Source organism: Cyprinodon tularosa, unplaced genomic scaffold (genome assembly GCF_016077235.1).
Source record: "Cyprinodon tularosa strain WSP-4 unplaced genomic scaffold, ASM1607723v1 ctg417, whole genome shotgun sequence".
NCBI classification, from domain to species: domain Eukaryota; kingdom Metazoa; phylum Chordata; class Actinopteri; order Cyprinodontiformes; family Cyprinodontidae; genus Cyprinodon; species Cyprinodon tularosa.
The window spans coordinates 295,776-320,669 of NW_024039138.1; the positions used below are offsets into that span (position 1 = coordinate 295,776).

At 39.2% G+C, this 24,894-nt stretch overlaps 1 protein-coding gene across 2 annotated transcripts in view; it reads left to right on the forward strand.

Moving 5' to 3' along the window:
• LOC119792341 (neuronal membrane glycoprotein M6-b-like) overlaps positions 1-24,894 on the forward strand; it is a 56,986-nt gene that overhangs the window by 20,265 nt on the left and 11,827 nt on the right. The window contains exon 1 of one of the 2 annotated variants that reach the window (XM_038298939.1): positions 1,331-1,512. The exons of the other annotated variant lie outside the window; for it this stretch is intronic. Coding sequence (XP_038154867.1) covers positions 1,443-1,512 — 70 coding nt within the window. The 5' untranslated portion in view covers positions 1,331-1,442. Of the gene's footprint in view, positions 1-1,330; positions 1,513-24,894 lie in introns of those variants that run through there. 2 annotated transcript variants of the gene reach the window in all.

The window sequence follows — 24,894 nt, forward strand, 5'->3', positions numbered from 1 at the left end:
AAGAACAATACCTAATAGGGGAAGAGATTTGGTCATTTATTCAGTGGATTATATTCCCTTTTAGCTTTAGCAGAGAGGGAGAGACCCTCCCCAATTCCCAGACATATGGTGCAGAGTGGGTGTTAATATCTGCCCTTAGGGCAAATGCAGCCACTAAATGTCATAGATGTCACGTTAAGTATTCATGTGTCGGCTGTTTTAAGTGGCGGAAAACATCTGGGGAGGGGTTCTCTGGCAGCCCCCCCTCTGTCTGCACCGTCTGATCTGTTGGGAGTGTGTGCTGTGTGCAGGAGGGGGGGTTTCCTGGACTCATCGGTGGGCTGAGCTTTGTCTGAAACAGGACCACGTGGGCCCGTATTAAAACCTCATTTAAGAGGATTCAGTACAGATGGTGTGCCATTGTTTGAGGATGTGTCTGTGTTACACATAAAGGGGGGGGGTGAGTGATGGAAAGTAAGCCCCCTCCCTTTTCTTTTAATCCTTTATTTCACTGAGTAAACACACCACACCCACTTTTGACCACTTCAAGGCCACATTGATTTACCTTGCTTGAGTTTTTATTGGATTGTGGTTTGGACCAATCAGCAAGCAAACCTTGGAGCCAAACAAAGGAACACTCTCTCAAGTGAAGCAAGGCACATGGCTGTTTGGCAGCGAAGGAGTTCCGATTGGTTCGAGGGTAATCCAATCAAAGCTGAAGTAAACTTAAGTGAAGCTGTTTGCACAATGAAAGAAAAGCAACTTTGAGAGAATTAAAAAGGTCCCACATCATCCTTTGGTTTTGCAGCTCTAGATTTCATTATGAGGCCCACTATAAAAAAGTGTCATTCCTTCATAATTACATTTGCAGCCCAAACCAGTTTTTACACTTTTCTTTTCCTGCACATTGCATCCTTTCCTGTACTCTCTGTTTCTCACTCAGATCACCAGATGGAGAGGGGGCGGTGAGCACTCTGGTGTGCATGCATGTGTGTGCAGGGTGTTCATGCCTGGTTACCCATGAGTTTGCATATTTAAATATCCTTAAAATCATGTCCTTAAATGTTGAATCACTCCAAGCAGACATTCAGAAACAATAGGTGTGCATGAGTGCAGCTCCTGATAGAAGGAGTTTGTATTATTCTAAGTGGAAATGAAGCACAGTCAAAAAGGTGCATTTGGAAACAATGTGCAATTATCTACCTAATCTGGATGGGTAAAATAAATCCTGTCGTCGCCTTTTGCGTTTTGAAGCTTGATTGTTAATATACATATAGAGAGAGGGGGAGAGAGAGAGACTGCTAAGCTGAGACAGGGAGGAGAGAGGAGAGACAGAGGGAGGGGGGAGTGTATGAGAGAGAGAGAGAGAGAGGGAGCATCAAGTCGCCAGGACAAGCTCTACTGTCAACGCTGTTAAGGTAGGAGCGCAAGCAGCGGGTAAAGGCCACATTCCGCGTAAAATAATGGATGGGACAAAGCCGGTCATGGAGTCCAATGCTGAGGAGACTCAGGACGAGGGACAGGAGAGCAAAGGTATGCTCAAAACACCCACTGACATTTTGCTTTCCCCCCTTTTCTCCCCTCCTTTTTTTATTCTTTTTGCGTCTGCGCCAGCCCTGAGCGGTTTAACCTACTTGCCACGGCGACACAATAGCAATCCCATTTTTTTAAAGATAATTTTAGTGCATTTAAGCGGCAGGGATGGGTATATCTTATGTTATATATCACATTGCCATCGTAGTGTTTTTTGCAGGTGTTCTTGACGCGCGTTTCTGGGGAGGATTTGGAGGATGATGGAGAACAAGGCTGAGGGTGGGATGATGATGGTGATGATGATGATATTCCGCCTGTGCTTACGGAGAGTGCATAAATCCATGTTTGCTTTTGCGCTGCTGCACCGTGATGAGCTTATTTGCACCTAATGAGCAGCTGATGGGGACAGAGGCTGCGCAGCTGTTGCGCGCGGCGCAACGCGCGCGGTTGCATTGTTCTCCTCCTGCTGGATCAGAGCCTGATCTCTATGAGTGATGCAGGATGCATCTAAAGATGTTTTCTTGTGCGACCGCAGTGATCAGTTCCAGTCGCTGACAGATCCTTTGCAAGCCCTATATGATTAGGCGCGCATGTTAATGAAGCCAAGCCATTGGTTGTGTGCGCAAAGAAATCAGCTCATATAATCAAGCCCCTTTTAAATTGTAATAAAATGTGATATTTTCTCCTTGAAATCCCACCCAATCTGTTGCTCATTTGAAATGCTGCGATGTGTAGGCGTGTCCTTGTGCGTTGGCGGATTCAGAGCTGTGCAGAGTGGATGTGACTGATTTGTTTCTAAGCCTGCTGAGGCTTTATTATGGTAAAAAAAAAAAAAAATACTACTGTCAATGTGCTTTCACTTCAGTCTTAAAATGACTGCACAACCAGAGCCAGGTTTAAGAAGGAGAGGGTTCCTGGGCTTGGCACTATTTTTGAAAAATACCTGCAGTGTTAATGTAACACTTTGAGAGTACATTTGGTCCCACACTACATCAGAGTGGGACCAAATGTACTCTTGAGTGTTACTTTAACACTGCAACATGTGTGGGCAGGGCATGAGAGGGGAAACTAAATGAAACCCTAATCAGTCATTAGTCAAAATGGGGCGCATTGTTTCAATTCTCTACTTACTGTAAATATCACTTAGTTCACACAGTTGTCAGCACAAACCTGGCAACCATTGCATGAATAATAGGACTGTAACTAATGATTATTTCGTTATTTATAACGATTAACCATTATTTTACATTTTTCCTCTTAAGGAGTTCTGGATAGAGCGTTTTAACAGGCACCAACTTTTTTATGTTAAATGCAAAATCTTCATTTTATTTTTGATTGGTTGCTCTGACAGCTAAAAGCATGTTTTACAGTCTCTATACTCTAGTTAACCATAAATCGATTACTAAATTAGTTGACTAAATCACTAATGAACAGCATTCAGTTACAAAAAGCTAAAAAAAGAATTGAACCTTGGACTCATCCGGCTTTTTTTTTTTTTTTTTTACAATTTAAACAACAAGAAAGAAAACAAAATGCAAAAAAAATATGAAAAAATAAACACAAAAAAACAAATGACGGATTGAATTAGTATTAGTGACACACCAGATTATCTTTAACCCTTTTGCCATCTCTGGTGAAAAAGGTCAGTCGGAATTTGTTCCCTTAGTATGTTCACCTGTTTGAATGTCTTCATCCATTCAGCTACAGTTAGTGATTTCAATTTCTTCTATTTCAATGTTCTTTGCAAACAGCAATAAAATATGGCTGTAAAATCCCAGCAGCATTATGTCTAGTAAAGAAGTGTTGCATGCAGAGTTTGGCTCCTGCCACAGTGATTCTGCTCGGTCATAGCCTCGTCTATGACGTAAGGTGCAGGAGTTGGGTGTCCCTCAGCAGTGAGACTTAACATCATCCTCTCCTGAGGGAAACATCCACTGTCCAATGAAAGCCTTTAATCGCACAACTTCATTTCCTAGAGTGGGTGAGCTTGTTGAAGCCCCTGAGGATAGCTGAGCAGGAGGACAATGATATTTATAGCTAGCTATTAGGCCTCTGAATTCCTTAATCACATTTTCTTCATAGAAGTAGTGAGATTATTGAGATGCATTCATCCAGCCAGGCCTCCACTGTCTAGACTGCTGCCTCAGGTGCGTATATGTCCAAAAATAAGACAAACAGTGAGGAATTTGGAAGACTGCTTGTTTGTTGGTGCAATCATTTGACATCTGTAATGTGGCCAAGCTTGCAGCATCCGTTAAGAAGCTGAAGATTTGCGGTGGGGGGTTGCAAGAAGGCGAGAGCTGTCACTTAAGGAGTGTTGGCGGATGCCAGGGATTTTGAATTAGAGAGCAAAGGAATGAAGTTTAGAAAAGAAGGCGTTTACTTCCGAATATATACACTATATTGCCAAAAGTATTTGCTCACCTGCCTTGACTCACATATGAGCTTAAGTGACATCCCGTTCCTAATCCATAGGGTTCAATATGACGTCGGTCCACCCTTTGCAGCTAGAACAGCTTCAACTCTTCAGGGAAGGCTGTCCACAAGGTTTAGGAGTGTGTTTATGGGAATTTTTGACCATTCTTCCAGAAGCGCATTTGTGAGGTTGCACACTGATGTTGGACGAGAAGGCCTGGCTCTCAGTCTCCGCTCTAATTCATCCCAAAGGTGTTCTATCGGGTTGAGGTCAGGACTCTGTGCAGGCCAGTCAAGTTCATCCACACCAGACTCTGTCATCCATGTCTTTATGGACCTTGCTTTGTGCACTGGTGCACAGTCATGTTGGAAGAGGAAGGGGCCAGCTCCAAACTGTTCCCACAAAGTTGGGAGCATGGAATTGTCCAAAATGTCTTGGGATGCTGAAGCATTCAGAGTTCCTTTCACTGGAACTAAGGGGCCAAGCCCAGCTCCTGAAAAACAACCCCACACCATAATCCCCCCTCCAACAAACTTTACACTTGGCACAATGCAGTCAGACAAGTACCGTTCTCCTGGCAACCGCCAAACCCAGACCCGTCCATCAGATTGCCAGATGGAGAAGCGCGATTCGTCACTCCAGAGAACGCGTCTCCACTGCTCTAGAGTCCAGTGGCGGCGTGCTTTACACCACCGCATCCGACGCTTTGCATTGCACTTGGTGATGTATGGCTTGGATGCAGCTGCTCGACCATGGAAACCCATTCCATGAAGCTCTCTGCGCACTGTTCTTGAGCTAATCTGAAGGCCACATGAAGTTTGGAGGTCTGTAGTGATTGACTCTGCAGAAAGTTGGCGACCTCTTCGCACTATGCGCGTCAGCATCCGCTGACCCCGCTCCGTCAGTTTACGTGGCCTACCACTTCGTGGCTGAGTTGCTGTCGTTCCCAAACACTTCCATTTTCTTATAATACAGCTGACAGTTGACTGTGGAATATTTAGGAGCGAGGAAATTTCACGACTGGATTTGTTGCACAGGTGGCATCCTATCACAGTTCCACGCTGGAATTCACTGAGCTCCTGAGAGCGACCCATTCTTTCACAAATGTTTGTAAAAACAGTCTGCATGCCTAGGTGCTTGAATTTATACACCTGTGGCCATGGAAGTGATTGGAACACCTGATTCCAATAATTTGGATGGGTGAGCAAATACTTTTGGCAATATAGTGTAGTTGTGTGTATTCACCAAACTCTTTTTATATTCAGGAGAAATTAGGCGATAAACACACTCAAGTCTGATGCATTTGAACCATGTCAGTAAAGACGTATTGAGACATGACAGCATGAGATCTCACAATATAAAGGCCCCATAATATTTTCTGTCAAATTGAACTGTGAAGTGAAAGTTATTGAGAATAATACAAATAAGTTCTATATTTTATCAGCATCTTTACCTTCGTATACGAAGGAAAAAAATGATGTACCTTCAGGATGCTAATTTTGAACCTTTAATTTGTCATTATTCATTAACATATTAGAAATAAGAAATCAAAAGAAAAAAAAATCAAGAACTCCTAACTACATGACTAAGAGATGAAAACCAAGGTTTTATAATATTGTTAGTTGATTAAAGGTCTGACTTTATCTAAAGTATATTGGTATTCTTGTTTTTAAAGGCACCCCATGTAACTTTTGGCCACTAGGGGCACTAGACCTGTAACTGCCTGTATTTTGCTTCTACTAAACATCGACAATAATAAAAAAGATAGATGTCTGTATCTTTGGAAAAATAGAGGAGCAAAAGCCTTAGCTCTATGACTATATAAGAGTCTGTAAAGCGATACGTTCTTCCAGGTCACATGATCTGGCCAACGACTGTGCATCTTCTTCCAACTTACATAGTCAGTATTTCAAGAGAGGAGCCCCACTCTTAGCATTGGTAGTGTCAAGGCCTGAGGAATCATTTAAAATAACTCATCTGCATCAACTCTTTAGGTCACTAAGTCTGTGGTGTGCCTTTAAGTCTAAAGTGTAATAATTTGCACAGCCTTCAAGAAACGTTCAAATGACTTTTGTTCAATCATTTATCACCCTGATCCTATATAATTTTGAATATAGCTTTTCTTGGCTCAGCAGAGGGACCACTGCATCTTCTGTTAGAATATAGAAACTAATAATACCCAAAAGAAACCTTGCATACTGCATTTTTTTCAGCTTTTTTATTGTTCACTGTCACAGGTACAGAGCCACGAAATTCACTCTCTGCTTATAACCCATCCCCTTGGAGAGCAGTGGGCTGCCATGGTGTGGTGCCCAGGGAGCAGTGTGAGGTTAAGGGTCTTTTGCTCAGGGACCCAGAGTGGCAGTCCGTGGGAGTGGGGCTTGAACTCAGAACCTCTGGATTCCAAGCGCAATGAAGAATAAAAAAAAAATTATCTTATATACCTACTTAAATTAAGGGTAAATATACTTAATTTAACAAATGACTTATTTCTAGATCATTTTTGCAGCATGACTGTGTAAATTCGCAGTCATCTGGGTCATGGCCACCACAAAATGGGCTTTAATTGGAAAGCAACCCAAAAGTGCAAAGGCAAATGAAAGAAATGCAGTAAGTTTAATCAAAACATTGAAACTGAGCTAAAATGAATAAGTGGTTGGTTCAAAAGTTTACAGAGTTCTAAATTAGCAAAATAAATCATGCACTTACACAGCAAAAACTTTTCTTAAAACAAGTGCATTTTTTCTTAAATTGAGCAGATGAGCGAGACACACCAATGCAATAAGACAATTTACATTTAAAATAAGAAAAGAAAATACTGCAGTCTCTTATTTTAAGTGCATAATATGAAATTATCTTATTTTAAGGGTAAAAATATTTATTTCATTGACAGATCATTTTATTTACCTACTTAAATTCAGGGGGAAATACACTTATTTTAAGACATTTTTACTTATTTGTGGACCATTTTTTACAGTGTAAAATAAAGATACATGTCTTTATTCACGCATAAATAAAAACATGCTTTACTATATTTGTTTCAGGATCATAAATACTGCATACTGTTCCTACTGTCTCAGTCACTGCTTATGGAATATAAAATCCCTTCAACTCAGACTAATGTCATGATGAAGGCCTTCATGCAGAAAAAAAAAGTAGAAAAAGTATGATTTCTGAGTTCTCTGTAGCTAAAAATCAGTCCATATCAACACCATCTGTTCTGGTATATTTCAAATCCAATCAAATAAAATCAAATCTGCTTGTCGGATTGGTTTACAACTCTGTTACATAAGCATTTAAGACACCTCTAAGAGCGATAATGATGACAAGAGATCCAAGCAATCTACAGGCTGCAGGTTAGCATCTGCTCTGTAGATCTTAAATGTTTTGGCGTTAAGGAGAATTCCGGTTTTTAACACTTTAAGCCCATTTTCTGTAGTGGATGAAATCGAATGATCGACACCAAAATTTTGACAATTGGTCCTGTCTCTGCTTTTTGGCTCATGCAGAATCACCCCTGGCTGCTTCAGAATGGCTTTCATAGTGCATGTCCGATAACGTCCTTAAAACAACCTTAAACGTTCTTTTTTTTAAATATGCTACTCACCGGGTCGTCAACGCTGTTCAATGACGTTCCAAAAAAAGTTTCGTAAAGAAAAAACGTTCCTGTAGTGTTTTATTTAGCATTTTGTAAATCCCGTTGAGTTCTGTTGGAATAGTCAATATTCCCCTGCCACCAGAAACGGAAATGGGGCCTGTTTACACAGTTGTAGTCTTTTCGCTTCACTCTGTGTACTCCGACGTCGAGGTGCTAGCGTCTCTGTTAAACACTTTAAAAAACTCTGAAAATGGAATACGAAAGGTGGATTCTTGATTCTCGACGTCGGAGTACACAGAGTGAAGCGAAAAGACTACAACTGTGTAAACAGGCCCCATTTCCGTTTCCGGTGGCAGGGGAATATTGACTATTCCAACAGAACTCAATGGGATTTACAAAATGCTAAATAAAACACTACAGGAACGTTTTTTCTTTACGAAACTTTTTTTGGAACGTCATTGAACAGCGTTGACGACCCGGTGAGTAGCATATTTTAAAAAAAGAACGTTTAAGGTTGTTTTAAGGACATTATCGGACATGCACAATGGAAGCCATTCTAAAGCAGCCAGGGGTGGATTCTAAATGAGCCAAAAAGCAGAGACAGGACCAATTGTCAAAATTTTGGTGTCGATCATTCGATTTCATCCTGGACACTACAGAAAATGGGCTAAAAGTGTTAAAAACCGGAATTCTCCTTTAAGGCTTTACAATCTGTAAAACTGTTTTTGATGCCTATAACCTTTGCATTTGTGGAGACGAAACATAAAAAGAGGGAGACTCTTTGTTTCCCAAACATACTGTCCCTTTCCCAGTAGCCTGACGAAGTCCATAGCTGCTTCTGGAGAGCTGGATATAGTGTTACACCTGTGTTAGTGTGCATGTTTGGTTTGCATTCAGAAGCTGAATGGCTGTCTCTACTGTGGCTTCTTTATATTCGGTTAACAATAAGTTTATTGTAGCATTTTCAAACAGGACTAATGACCAGTTTGACTGGTATGAGATCCTATTGGTACGATGAACCTGTATAGAAATACTCCAGTTTCCTAGTAACACAAGTAATGAGGCGGAAATGTAAAACAGAAACAATGATCTTGCCAACCATAGTTTAATATCAGTGTTAACAAAATAAGAGAAGCACAGACGCTCTATTACTTTTATTTTATTTTTTTTACGCTGGAGTAATGTCTTTATTTGGATATTTTGAGGATGTTTGACACCCCTGCCTTTGAGGCTTGCTTCCCTGTACCACATCAACACTGCTGTTAAAGGGGATTTTCTTGATAACATCTCTAGTGTTCTTGCATGATGATTTAATTATAAATAATGAAAATGATTCTGGAACATGTGACATGGAGTATTGTTTGTGCAAAGACAGAGTTGGTTGGGCATGGATTGATATTTGTGCATGATTTCATGCCATAATCTGTAATCTGCCAACACACAGAGGCACTTTGTGTTAATGAGACATCAGCACAGCTCTCACAATTAACTGGTTTAATTAGAATGACACAATTTGATTGCACAACTCACATCATTATGATTTTAATTTGCTTTAAAGTTGTTTTCCTGCAGCAGAGAGCCTACATTTGATCTGTGCAGCTCATTGCTAAAAAATGAGCGACCTGTTAGTGCGCGCTCTTACATAACACAGCCCCGACCCACCGTCACTTCATGATGATGTTCAGCACAGAACCATTGCACATTACATCATCGTCTGGAAGGGTGCAGGTTTTGTTGCATTTTCTTCGTGGAGGGGCAGAGCTGCAGAAACAACTAACAGGAGTAATGGTTGAATCCAAGCTGCAGGTTTATTTTGCCTCTTTAAAACACCCGGGATATTTAATCTGAGTTTTATTCTTGCAAAATGTTTAGATGGCTTTTGGGGAACAGGTCTGGAGCAGTTTGAATTTGGGCTGCAGATGTTTTTATGTTCCTTGGTGATTTCTTAAGGATAAGACTAATTTTGTACCCAGGAAATGCAAAAACATAAAAGTGTGCATTTTTTTACTTTTGTGCACATGATGTATTGAATTTATGTTTTATTTCTTTGTTTCAGCCATTTAATTCTTCTTTCTCTTGGCTGAAAGTGATTTTCTATATAAAATCATGGTTTTTAACAATATTGTTCTTTGCCTGACATTAGCTTTTAAACTATTTAAATTCCAAATCCAAACGAAAAAGCGGAATTTTATGTCAAACAGTTAATCTAGTTAACTGCTGTTACACTGATTCAAATATTTACAGTAGGTTACGGGTACAATAGAATTAGCTGTGATGTAAGAAACAAACCACTCTTCCCTGGGAAAAAATTTAAAGCCTGACACAGTATGGATATGTAGAATATGACCTCAGAATCTAAAATTAAAATATTTGAGAAACAGAAAAGAGGACCTCTTTAGAACGAGAAGGGATAAAGAGAGCATCACAGTAAATCTGATGCATAGAGGTGGAGCTGTCATGTTTGGGGGATGTTCTGATGTAGTTAGAGTCGGCAGTTTGGTATCATAGACCTACATCTATCAGACGGAGTTTTAAAGGATGTAAAACTGACTAAGTGAAAGCGGAAGCAGAACTGGACACTGGAAGCATCACACTGGGCCTAAATATATTTTATTAGTAAATCCTAAATATAGTTTATTAGTAATCCATATTAGTCTCCTGGAAAGAGATAAATATGATATGAAAAAAAAAAAAAATCAGTGCTTCAGTTTTCGGGCAAACTCTCTGACCGATGTTAGAGACTGGTAGATGGCTACAAGAATCATCCGCTGGAGTTAATCCTTCATAATGATTGCTTTCTCCTTTTATAAGCCACAGGAGAACAACAAGCTGATATAAACTGATTAATTAGGTGGGCCAGCTGCAATGCAAGACCCTGTGATAGCTGTTCACAACATGTACTCATATTTTTGTGGCTTAAGTGCAGAGGATATTTTTTCAAACTGCCAAATTTGTCCTTTGAATCTCATGTCGGGGAGCAACAGCAATGCATTAGAGGAAACAAGTGGTCCATATTAGAGCTTAGCAATTGATTCTATTTGCAATATAATTGCAATTTTCATATTGCAGAGGTCCTCCAGCCCTTTAGGTGGCAGTAATACTCTTAAGGTGGGTTTGCCAATACACAGAAGGGAATAGAGAATCGCAGCTAGCACATAGATCCATGCATGATAGCAGAAGTAAGAACGTTTTTTCATACAAAAATTACAGTACAGTACATCAAAGGACTCCCGACAAGCAAGCTTGTCTTAAAATACTGAAACTCTGGAGTGAAATCTCAATAGTTGTGGTTAGTGCAAAAGAAAATTGCAATTTTGCTTGAAAATAATCGCAGTATTGATATTTAGCAAAATCATTCAGCCCTAAGTCATACCCAGGGGAAGCCTTATAAAAGCTCATTTTTTAGAGTTTTGAGAGTACAAAATAAACATTGAGGATTTGCCTCCAAAAGGGATAGGTTGCATTCCACAATCTAGGAAAATGATTCTAATATGACAGAGAATTTAGCTTAATAAATCCAGTTTAGATGTTTTATCGCCTTGCAACTTCTCTAAGAAGAGGGAACAAATGCCTCCTTTGGGTTAGCTTCAAGGAATCCCAATAAGAACATGTGGATCTGAATCTAATCTCAACTCCCAACTCCCTTCAGTAGAAGATTGAACACTTAAATGAGGCCCATATATCAGCACCACATTATGTAAATGTTTCTCAAAGATTTCAGCATGTAGGTGCTCCAATTCTGAGATGAGGTTCCTTTATAAAAGCCTGTGTTGTGAGAGAGGATAAAAAAGAAAAAGGGTCACTGAGCATCCAGCTGAGCGCCGGCTAAAGTCCAAAATCTGAAGGCCAAATCCTTTTTGATGATCATCAAGAGGAGAGGTCCCACTCTCCCTGGTGGCAGCTGACCTTTAGCTTTCCCAACTTCACTGTAGACAAGATTCATTTACAGAAACAAAACTGCTGATATCCACTGGATTGATTTCTGAAACTTCTATTTAAGGCTTAAAATGCAAAACAATGAGTTTCACACATGCGGCTTGTACTCCAAGCACACTAACAAATACTCCAATTATTAGTCTCTGTTGTTACTCTGCTGATTCACAAAGTTGTCTCCAACAACCTGCTTGTGATTCAAATTTTTTTTTAATCCTCCCTGCTTGTTTCCTCTGTCCCTGCTGAGTCGTCCCATCATCACCCTCACCCATCTCTCTGCTCTCTCCTCCTCTCGCCCTGGAGGTGTGTGAGGCTGTGGAAGCATGTGAAAGCCGTCACACAGAGAGAGGCTCATGTGTTCCTCGTTTTGAAGCCATTTGCCCAGAGCATGCTGTCAGCCTCCATCTGGACATGTGTGTTATCGTGTAGGTTACTGTCGGTATGTGCGCTTGCATTTGTTTACGTGTCAGTGACCAGGAGTGGTTGAGGGGAAAGTCTCTCTGAGTGCTGTGCCTACACTAAAAAGGAATTAAGTTTTTTTGTTTTTTTCACGAATAAAACTATGTGGTACACTGGTGCATTTGTATTTAGCCCTTCCTGTCTTCACATTCAGATCTTAAATCAATCTGTTTATGCATTATTTAAAAAAAAAAGTTTTTGCAGCTCCATAGCTTACTTTTTAAAATATATTCCTATTAAATGTTTCTCTAAACCTGTTTAGAATTCATCCCATGTAGCACAATAGACCGCATTTATCTTAAATGCAGCCCATCTGTTCAACCTTAGCTTAAAATAACTGCTTTTAGTCCATCTCTCTTAAACCCGCTAGACATGCTGCACTTTCTATTAATCCAAGACCCAATTACATTTCATTAAGTCACATTAACAAATCACCGAGTAGAGAAGTAGTGAGGGTAAAATGTTGCAGTGTTGTAGACTAAATAAAGGAACATATAAGACACTCTTGTTAGTTGTATCTATTCACAGGTTTTTACATGGGTTTAATGTCAAAACTATAATTTTCTATTCCTTTTTGCTAAAATTTTACACAAAATGCTCTTTATAAATGTAGAAATTCTCTTGAAATTCATAGCATATATGTCCGGGAAACATGGACGGACAGAAACATTTAAATCGTGCAGTTCCATCTTATTGGAAAAATGTAGTGGCGTCAATCTCTTAGCAGTGACGGCTGCTGTCCAAGCGCAGGACAGCATGAGTATTACACAATGTAAATGCAAGATTCATCAATTGTGATCTAATCTCAAAGCTAATACTTGAAACAGCTTGTAGCCCAGTTTTAATATCTGACTCATTTAAATGAAATAAGTATAAAACTTGGAGTAAGTACTTAAGATTCTCTACTTACAAGAAAGGGAACAAATTAGCAGTTAAACATTGAAGTCAAACTAAACCAGGAGGGAATTGACAAATATTTATCAAAATCTGCCTCAATGTGTGCATAATGGCATTAAAAATGCACAAAAGCGAAGTAAAACACAGCTTGCATAAATAACGAAAATGCAGCACACACAGAAGGATGTTCCCAAGTTCAAGGCAGTAGCACTAAACCTGAAGACATCACTTTCTAGCCCTCAGTCTATGCTTGCAGTCAAGTCTGCCTGTGGTACATGAATAGCAGCAAGTGGCAGGTTGGCGCAGCAGGTCTTGTTCCTGAGTAATGCCAGCCTCATCTGGCCGTCTTCCATCAACCACTGATGCCCAATCTGCTCCTCTCACCCAGAGCCCATAAAATGCCTGATGCTGATTAACACTTGACATCTTTGGCTAAGATGGACATTGATGAGTCACTGTGTATAGTTTGCAGTTCTGTTTGAATGTTATGGTGCTTTAAACTTGTGTGTTTTTGGTTTTGTCCCATGTAGTTAATGTTGGTCCAATTTTAGCGGAAAATAAATATGAGCCCATTCAGATTTTTTATCTCGGGTGAGGTCAGTGTGAAGCCACTGCTATAATGACTTCAATAGAGCCAAGAAAAATGGTTCAGACACTTTATCAATACATGTCCCAGGAGCCTGTCAAAGAAGAAGAAAACATGCTAGGAGGACTACGTCCTGTGAAGGTGTTGGGGGTACTCCTGAAAAGAAGGATGTAAGGGTTTCTTCTTTAGACTTGCTACCTCTATGACCCAAAGAAGAAGACGATGAGTTGAGAGATGTTTTGGATGCCAATCGTCAACTTCTTTAGACCACTTATGCATCCAGTTATGTCACTTTGGACAAAAGTATAAGGTTTTGAGATGTTAGTTTTTGTCCTCATATGAATGTCTGAAAATCTTGCAATAAAAGTATGTTTCTTTTGACCATAGGTTCCCATAAATGTTCACTTAATTATTAGTAGCAAATATATTTGACTGCAATCATTTGGAATCACTATAAACATTAAACATGAATCTTCTTCAGCGCAGACAGAATGTCTGCATAATGCCGCATGACATCGCCATACTAATAGAGTTATAGGTAGAGGCATAGGTATGGGTATAAATATGAGTTTGAATATGTCCACAAGGAAATTCTTTGGCTGCCTGGCATGATATGCTAAAGAAAGAGGTTTCATTCAATCATTCACTTCATTCCAACTAATCTCATTTTTCTGTGCTAGAGGCATTATTTGATTTCTAAGTATTAATATGTTTTTAATGATAGGGAAGCCTCCTCAGAGAGGGGCTTTGTACTATTAGGCAAATGTCTGTGCACAAAACTCAAATTTGGGAAGTGGCCACACACTAACACGCATACCCACTCTCACACTCAAAGTGCTCTATCTGCAGCTGGAAAATGAATCCCCATAATCTCATCAGCAGAAGTTGGAGGAGGGGTGGATGGGGAAAGAGATGGCTGCTGACTTCTTTGACTTTCCAGAGAAAGTGACATTAGCCAAGTTAGTTGTGTAATCACTGAGGCACAACACTTGTAGCCGCAGGGGCCATTTTACATTTTGTTGGGACAAAAGTGAGACTCAGTAAGTTGTCTCTACTCTGTTGGGTTGGTATAAAGGAGTTTGCTTAGGAGGTTGTGCTGCAGGGTTTAGGGGCAAGCAGTTATCAGACAAGTTCTTGCTTCATGATTTTTCTAACATTCCACTTTAAGTTTTGAGCATTTGGACAAGTTAGTCATTGTTTTGTCATAGTTTTTTTTATGTGGAACAAAAATATAAACACAACCCTTGAGTTGCGTCTGTTTTCATGGATTGAACACAAAGTTGTAAGACTTTGTTAGATACAAAAAAGGCATTTTTCTGTAAAATTGCGTTCATGAATCCATCGTAATCTAGTTTCGTAATTTCTCCTCTTTAATCTATGTACCTTACAGGTGTGGCATATCCCGTTTCCTTTATTTGGGGCTGTGGAAGGATTTGAAAACCAGTCAGTACTGCATCTGTTGCGGCCATTATTTGCCTCTTGCAGTGTAATTCATCATACCAGAATTAGTCATTGTGGCTTGTGAAGTTGCTAGATATTGGCAAGATTCGAGAAATACGCTTGGCACCATGCATCATCACCCTGCAGCATCCATCCACTTGTACTCATAGATACATATCAATGAAGGGTTATAGAATGGCTTTTCTTATTTCTAAGCATTGAAATGGACATTAATAGGGCTGCAACAACGAATCGATAAAATCGATAAAAATCGACTTTTAAAAGCGTTGGCAACGAATTTCATCATCGATTAGTTGTGTCGCGCGATTATTGCGTCATCCGCCGCGCCGTCATATCACTGCCTCTTGACTGAAAGAGGAAGAAAAAAAAAAAAGGCAGAGCGAGTCAGCGCCGCAGGTGCAGTGTTGCCAACTCAGCGACTTTTCAGACCCCTCCAGCGACTATTTTTTTAAAAAGCGTTCTAGCGACAAATCTGGCGACTTTTTTCGGTGTCACTGGCGGCTTTTGGAGACTCTTACGTGAAAGCATGTATCGTTCCTACTCTGCCGTGGGGCGCCTCCCCCACCCCAACCCCGTTTTCCCGCAGGACTCCCTCTCAGCGCTGCAGTCAGCCTCAGCGTCCAGACTGCAAATGAAGCGCGCATGCACCGGGATTGACGGCGCAGATTGATCACAATAATTAAAATAGCCTGCGCTTTGTAAAGCGAAAAAAGTGATAACATGCAACTTTTTTCAAAAGAAATTAACATGGCACGGAAGCACCATGTTTGTTTGGTTTTAAAGTGGGGAAACGTTACGTTAGTTTCTCAGGTAGCTCATCTGATGCTTTCCTTACTGTGTTAGTAGGTTACAGACAGTGATAAGGTTGGCTACTTATTTTACCTTTAATTTCATTTGAATTAGCTTAAGCAGCGTTTATATTTTCTTTATAAATAAATTAACTTGCAAATTATGAGGGCAAGGCTTTTAAAGTTTAAATCTTCTGGCAAAGTTAAAGTAAAGAAGATCCTGCAATTTATGGAAGTAAAGCAGAATAAAATCCAGCAAGATCAGTAATATGTCAATTAATTATCTGCCACATTCCCATGTAAATATCTGTCTTTGGAGGATGTGTTTTTTAGCACCCCTAGTTCTCTCATTTTTATTCCAAATACAATTTATAATTTGAATCACAGGGCTATTTTTATCTCTATGATTCAGTATTTTCTCAAGCAGCAACTTTAACTGCTATACTTTCCTGTCTTAAAAGGCAGAACTCTTCTAGTCTAAAAAAACAAATTTGTTGAAATGGGGGGGCCTATTGTTTGAACCCCTTAGGGGCTTTTAAAAACAAAAATGTCTTTTTTTGCGCTCTATGAAACAAAGTACCCTATATTTTGTGGATGTACAGCTACATTTCTCATGTAAGTTTGCGTAGTTTTAACACAAACATTTATTTTTCATATTGCACCAGTACAGTTAATGAGCAACCTGTACTTGTGTGCTTGTTTGTTCTGTCTAAAATGTTTATTTTGGAATAAAGAGGTTAATAAAAAAAATATTTTTTGTCCGATTCATCGATTAATCGAAAAAATAATCGTCCGATTCATCGATTTTTAAAATAATCGTTAGTTGCAGCCCTAGACATTAACAAACCACCTACCCATAAGGTACAATAGAAGCGAATTGCCATCTACCCAGTACAATGAAAGCAGGCATACATTTGTTAAGAGAGCACCTCTGCATAGTGCCAGAAAAATTGATGATCTGCACTCAGGCTGAGATCCCAATGAGGATGCTAAGCAGGTAGATGAGCTTCCCTGAGAAGGTGTCTATGTCACGACTCAGAACAGAAGGACACAGTATTCGAGGCAAGACAGACAGTGGGATAATTCAAAAAGCGAGGATTGGAGTAGCAATGTCTACGGCATTAGTCACAGCAAACTCTGCAGAAAGGAAACAAAGGTTAGTGACCACGTAACTCTAACGGAGGAAGATCATGAAAGTGAGTCACTAACATGGTTTAAATATTCAGTCCGTGCCCAGAGAACAAAGTAGGATCCAGCCGGTGGGCTCCCTGCAAGATGTGGCACCGCCCAGAGAGTCCCAGATGCTGCAGACAAGGAGAACAAGCAGGGGTCCGAAGACAGGTCAGGCAAAGAGATCACAACAGGAACAGGCAGGCTCAGAGGTCCAGGAGTCTGAAGCCAGGTCAGACAAACAGATCAGAGCAGGAACAGGCAGCCTCAGTGGTTGAGAGGCAGAACAGGATCAGGTAATCAGAAACACTAAGGTACACTTAAAACAGTCTCACCACATGTTGGAGAGAACAAGAATAACCTTGCCCTGATGACTGGATAAAAGCAGCTTTAATAGAAGCAGGAGCAGCTGGATCAGATGAATAGTGATGAGAAACCAGGCAGTGTTAGACAGGTGAATGACATGAATAACTAAGTCAGTCATCAGCGCCAAGATAACGACAGTCTAACAATATATCCCGATATTCTTTTATCTTGCAAATCCGTTCTTGCAGCTGTCTGGGATCAGCCAATCTTTGAGGTGAGACGCTGGTTCTAGAGGTCCTGGGCTGTGGTAGTCATACAGGGTCTGCATTTTTAGACCCTTTTTGCAAATCCTGCCAAATTCTTTTAAAAACCTTTTGAGATAGTTACTGGAAAAATGAACATTAATTTCATGGGTAAAAGCTCTGGTTCACCTTATTGCAGTAAGCATGCTAAATGTATGCTCAGTGCTGTTTTATTAGCGGTTAGTTATTAGTGGTTAGCCCTATGGCAAGGGTCTTAAACGTTTTCCAGGCCGAGGAACCCCAATCTGGAGTCTGGAGTGAGGACCCCCCAATTATATATATATATATATATATATATATATATATATATATATATATATATATATATATATATATATATATATATATATATATATATATATATATATATATATATATATATATATATATATTGTATAAAATTGTGTTAAATCAAACTGGTCCTATAGTCACTCTATTACAGATAAAGCCATGCAACGAAAGTAATTTCTCCCTGGGATTATTAAAGTATTTCTGATTCTGATTCCTCGTTGATGGGACAAGTGTTGTGAAAGAGACAGTGCCCAGGTTGAAAGAGTTCCTGTGTGTCGCTAAATGTGTGCATTGATAACTGAAATACATCATCTTCCTTCAGTTATCTGTTTACTACAGTACGTTGAATTCATGTTAATGTGTATTTAAAGACATCAATTCGCGACCACCATGCAGAACCTCCGCGGACCCCCTAGGGGTTGCGGACACCCTGTTGAAGAGCTCCGACCTATGGCACATCTGTGCATTAATCATGCTGTCTTTCTAATTAGTACCTTGATTGCCACACCTGTGAGGTTGATGGATAGGAAAAGAGCTAACTAACACAGGTTTGTGTTCAAAGAATAAAATCTTAGATCTTCATGAAAAATGTGAGAAACAACAAAAGGGTTGCATTTCTCTTTTTGTTTAGCTAATTTTTGATTTTGTGTATTTAACAGTGCTTTGAAAACAATCTAAGAACCAATTTGAATGTAAAGTGGTATTAGTGAGAAACATTTGCTTAATCTGCTGAATAAGTCCATTGATCACCATGTGGAGCTCTGAGAATGGGATTTAAGAGCACATTAAGTCCATCAATCTCAGTTATGCCTGGCCACATGCTGACCTTTTAACCTGCATAATGCTGCATGAACTGCACAGAGTTTCTCACAAACAAAAGATTAGGGTCAGTTTGTGTCACAAAAAAAGATAAAACAAAAGAAATTTTGGAAACAGTGGCAGCTTTGGGCTTATGCAGACTAGAATATATCCTCTTATGTGTCAGTCACCATTACTGTTTATGAGATGGTTTAACCAGCTTAGTCAGTTTCTGCATGCAACATAATTACAAGGTTTTAAAATTCATGTTTTCAGGTATCTTTTACCTTTTATTTTGTATTTTTATATTTTCTTTGTATCTATTGCTTAAATTTTACACACAAGATATTTGCTATACATATGAAAGCTTAAGCTTAAGCTAAAATGATAAAAACCACCTGAATCATAGACGTTTCTGTCGGAAGGATCCAAATACACAGAACCAGCTAAAATTAAAAACATTTATAAAAACGGTGAAAAGAGATGCACAGATATAGAAAATCTGGGCCGATATCCAGTATCAACATCACTATATAACTACAGTATGTCATACTTCCATATGCTTTGATTCAGTCTGTGTCTTTTATTACAATTCATATCACCAACATGAACAAATTCGCAAATTTTTGCGAAGATCCAACCTCTCCACTTTAAAAAATAAAATAAAATACACATGCACAATGCTGTACCCGCTCTTGAGAGGGAGCGCCTATTAAATGCGTGTGTGAGCATGCACAAGCCCATTTCTCCTCGTGCACACTCTGTTTAAAAGTTGCTGTTTGCATCGTTCATACAAGCTTACTTTCCCAAAGAAGATATGCTATTTTTTTTACTATGTCAGACTCACCTCTGGTAAGTGAAAATGGGGACAAGCATGTAGAAAGACCTAATGTAAACAAACATATCACCAGAGTGATTAGCAATTAGGAGGACCTCTTATTTTGATTTCCCACCCAGCAAAATAAAATCCTCCACTATACCTTTAAGTTAAGTAACAAAATCGTACAGTGTATGCCCGGCTTAAGTGACAAAAAACACTTTATTTTAAAAGGGATGTTTAAACTTTTGTGATCCACCTAAGATAACATCAGCATGATTAGTCCAGCTAGCCTTCATGTTATCAGCTTATCTCACCCTTTACCAATGCTTTGATATGGTGTTATCATTGATCAGGGAAAATATTCTTTTTCCTGTTATATAATAATAACAATAAAATGAAATCAACCAATTAACAACATATTCTTGCTGCACTCTAAAAATGTTTTAAGCTTTTATGGTAGGCAAGATCTTAAGGCAAGGCCTAAAGGTCTTAAAGCCTAAATAGGTTTGGAAGTAAACAGAGCTAAACTTTGCAGATATTTAGAAGGGGGTGGCACTTTAACCTCAGCTCTTATTAAACAAGCTGTTTCCACTTTTCTTTTTATTTCTTGCTTTGCATTTGACAGCTGGATGCAAACAAAATATTTAATTACAAATCAACACATCAGCTTGCTTGTATTTTAGCTGAATTATTCATACTTATTGCTTCAGTTATATTTATTTCAAGAAAAAAAGCAGGGCAGTAGGATAAAATTCCTAAGATATGAATTCCTGCAATGATTGTTCACATGTTTTTGTGCTAATGATAGTTGGATTAAATCTTACTAAGACTTACTGATCATGTGTTGTCGCTGCAGTCAGCTTCTATGGAGCTGATAGGACCTCTTTTTATCTCAACACTGACCTAGCTATCCATCTGCCTCACTTTCCCACACCTTTTGTTTTCTGTTTCCCCCCTGAGGTTCTCCTCTACCCTTACAGAAGTCTACCCATAATGCACTTGGATGATATTACCCAATAATGACTGTAGCATTTCTGAGGTTTGAATGGAGCCGCAGGCAGGGACCAGATCGGTCAATGAAATATTCACAAAGCTTTATTAAAGCTGTTATTTCTGGCAGATGTAGTGTGCGAGCAAACAGTTGGCGATGATAATGCTGTGACTTTGGGTTGGACATTTTTTAGGCAGATATTTTTCACAGGATTCCTTTTTTTAGTCTCGAAATTTTGGGGATTTGGTTGCAGTATTTTTCAGGTCTTCGAAAGCATAAAAAAAATATATCCATTCAAAAGTGTTCTAGCTTCTGTCTCTCTCTCTCTGTGTCCTTCACTTTTTGTTAGCTATGTCCTTTTTTGTACTCATATCCTCCATTTTTCCGTGTTTTTCTCTTTCCTTTTCAATGCATGCTGTTGTCTAAACATTCGTTCCTTCCTTCCTTCCTTCCTTCCTTCCTTCCTTCCTTCCTTCCTTCCTTCCTTCCTTCCTTCCTTCCTTCCTTCCTTCCTTCTCCACATTTTAAACCTAACTAAAACAGAGAAATCTAAAATTGTGTTACGTTTGGGTTATAGATTTTCTTAATCCATATAAGGGGCTGTCTGGAAAATCATTACACTAGCATCAGCAAAGATGTGTAGGGATCCTGATTTACAATCATGAAAGTGTATATTATAATTTTTGCTCCTTTAGTTTGAGTGTATCCTCGATTCACAACCTTTAGAGCAATGAAATCAGTGTACCAAGCAAGATTCAGCTAAATATTCAGTCAATATTATCCAGAACTAACAGATGCTGCACCTAAATTACACTATTTACCCATTTTTTGTTTTGTTTTGCATCTATTTACTTCGAATACCTTTTTTCAGTTGTAAAGACTCCCAATTCAATTCTGGTGACAATGAAGTTTGTAAAGCGACGTGCATTTGAGGGATTATTTCATAGCGTGGGTGTCGCTTGATTGACACAATGCATGAGTGTAATCACAAAAGATGTCAGCAATCATTGACAGGTTCTGTTTCCAAGCACAGCTTCAGCCTAAAAGGCATGATTTATTCAGTCAAACTGCCTGCATACAATCACAGGTCAAAAACAGAGAGGCAAAGATTTAAATATTAAAGTGGAAAATTATGTTTAAGGGAGGAAAGAAGGGAAAATGAATTATTCTTGAAAGAAGAAAGTAGTGCTATAGGCTTTTATGATCTATTAAATACCCAATAAAGATGGATAATAACATAGGCAATAAAGAAAGAGTCTCGACTTAAAGAAGCCTTACTGTACTCCTGACAAACAAGTAAATAAATGTTGGTTCTAATGAAACATTAGCAAATGTAACAAATCTGAAGTCAAAAATTGGTTAAAATGGGGGAAAAAAAGCAAAACATCATAATCTGTATATTATTCTCTTATATAAACTATTTCCATCTCTGGCCCACTTGGCTACAATTTCTGTTTGAACTGTATTACAAAAAAAAAGAAAAGAAAATAGAGAGATGAATCATGTAGTCGTTCTCGCATCATACAGCTCGCAGTCTTTCCAGCTTCCACCCCCTGACAGCGGTCGCCGTTTAACACCGATCTTTGGTTTTTGCTTGCGTGTGAAAGTGGAGTGAAACGGCTGCAAGGGACTGAAGTGGGTCGTGGGTAACATGTTGCTATAGCAACTGCCATTCGTCGGCCCCAGGCCCAAGAAAACGCTTTTCTCTTGCACGTTCCCCCATCCTTCTATTGCTCTGCCTTTTTTCTCTCACCTCCTTCTCCTCATTTGCTCCCGGCCCACTCTTTACCTCTCCTCTTTGGTCTCCCTTCTTTTATCTCTACTATTTGGTTTCCTCTCACCTCACAGGTTCTGCTCAACATTTTTCTCCCATTTTGACCCTTTTGTCTTGTCGATATCGTCGCGATGGCAATAAAACCAAGCAGGCATCCGTTTGCATCTTTTCTGAGCTGTCCGTCACAAATTGAGGTTGAAATGTACACAGGATAACAGTCAGCTTTGTCCTGCAGAATGTAGCAGAGATGGTCATTAATCCTTAATTGCAGGTCTGTCAAAATCCGAGCTACTCCGTCCCCTAACATGAACAGAAAGGTGAAATTCTTCGGTAACGGTTTTGCTGAAAGTTATTTAAAATGATGTATGACGCGATATCATAACAGGGGGTATAACACAGTGTCCTGGTGATTAACTCCAGCTTGCTTAATAAAGCACAGCGGTGACATGCAGTCATAATTCAAAGAAAATGGCAGTGAAAGGGGACAGAGGAGCGAAGACAGCGGCAGTGAGGTATAAAACGAGGCAGATAGGCCAGCCTCGGTGTGTCACCTAAATTCTACTCTAATGAATAGCTCATTGATTTCCATTAGGAGCGGCTCAGGCTGACCACTCCAGCCTGTCTGCTTCCCATTAGCGCACTTTTAAACTGAGGCTGACAGTCGTAGCCAGGGGTAGACCAGATACGGGAAAGAGGCCGCTCTGTGTTTTAACCAAACTTGTGAATTCATCCATGAAGCTGCATGGAGTCAGGGGAGAAAGACAAAGATATAAGTGGAAACATCGAGGCCTTAAACAGCTTCCATCCTGTCATATTATTCAGATCTATTAAGAAAGGATATAAAAGGAAGGAGCATATCCCCGATTTGTAAATAGAACACTAGCTCTGAAAGGCCTGTTCAAAGGAATAAAGCTAAACGATGTAAAGGACTGTCGCAATATTGGCTGCTCTACACCTTCGGAGGACTTGGCCCACTTCTCTGTCCTGCCATCCAACTTTTATCAGCTTGACTCCTCCACCAGCCAGCTTCCTTCATTAACAGGATTTGGATCCGTTACGTAATCAGCCTCCACTGGGTTACATAAGGCAGAGTCTTCATCAACAGCAGCTCAATAGAAGGAAGCTGATTCATCTTCAGATTTAAGTATCTATCAGCATCAACTTTCACTTAACTTCTTATTCTTTATGTGAAAAAGATTCATTAAAAGTAGTCTATACTTATGTCATGGAAGCTAAACAAGTTGTTGATTTAATCTAATCCTACATGATAAGGGGACACCTGGGGGGAAAGTAAAACACCCGAGTGTCCAAATAGTGTACAAATTTTCCAAATCTGATTTTCTATTAAAAGGAAAAGGAAAATAAACTATAAAAAAGAAAAAAAATTGTGTTTTTATTGTTCTTTTTTGTTTTCACAAGTTAAAACATGATTATTTCACCTTAATCCCACATTCTTTGTATTGCCAGTTATCAGCCTGCAAGAAGGTTTTTTTTTCTCACAAAACAGACAAAAATGTCAGTTTTAAAGATAATAAGAATAAAAAAAAAACTGTATAGTCACTGTGTGTATTGTCTGCTTCTGTCTTCTTGAACCCCAGTCGTCCTCGGCAGATGGCTGCTCCTACTGAGCCTGGTTCTGCTGGAGATTTCTTCCTGTTAAAAGGGAGTTTTTCCTCTCCACTGTCACTACAAGCATGCTTGGTGTGAGGGATTGCAGAGAGTCAAAGAGTTGATGCAATCAACTGTTTTTCCTTAAATGGAAAAAAAAATTTTTTTTGAGTTTTTATGGCACTATTAACTCATTTTTCTGAGAGTAGGCTGACAGGAAAGGGGGTATGAGAGAGGGGGAGAGACATGCAGCAAAGGACCACAGGTCAGATTCTAACCTGGGTCGGCCACGTCGAGGACTAAGGCCTCCGTACATGGGTTGTGCGCACTAAACACTGCACCGGCTGCACGCCCAGATAGAAAACTTTTAATTAGTTTGACTTTATGATCTGGTTGAAGTGCCGATATAAAGTGCCTTGAGATGTGTTGTGAATTGGCACAATATAAATAATCTGAATTTAACTGAACTGAATTACGGAAACGTATAAACTTATAAAACAACAGTTGGAAAATCCCAAATGTTGGCCTGTAAATGTTTTCTACATAAATGTCTTCCACAATTTCAAAAAATACATTTACATATATTTGATGTTGTACAGTTAACCGGGCTCCAAATTAGGGTTTCCTTCATTTGAAAACTATAAAAAATTAAAATAAGTGGACACATTTCCAAACACTATGGTGGCAATGTTCAGATATGATCCTTGGTATTTTTTTTTTTTTTAGATGTGCATCAACCATCAGTCATATACATACTCTAACTTGGATTTATGCTGGTTTAAGTAACAGGTTATAAATCAAGATTAAGAATTTTTTTGGATAGCTAGTTTTTTTTTTTTTTTTTTATGAGCAGGATATCCAAACGTCTCTAAAAGCTATTGAATCCTGTTTTTGGTAAAAAAAAATAATAATAATAAGTCTGTAAAATATTGTATATTTTTTCTTGAAGTGAATTACTGCCATATGTTGATTTACACCTTATTCAACCTGTATGATTTCTCGTCTTTTCTGTTGTCGAGTGGAGTTAAGAGAAAGGGTGTTACCTCTATGAAATAGGAGGTCTTAAATCTGTAATTCAAGGTTTTCTAGACCCAACTGTGGTTAGATAAGACAACAGATATTTGCAAGACATCTAGAGAATGGTAGATTTTTCTATGATTGCAGTATGATTCATGCTTAGAAAT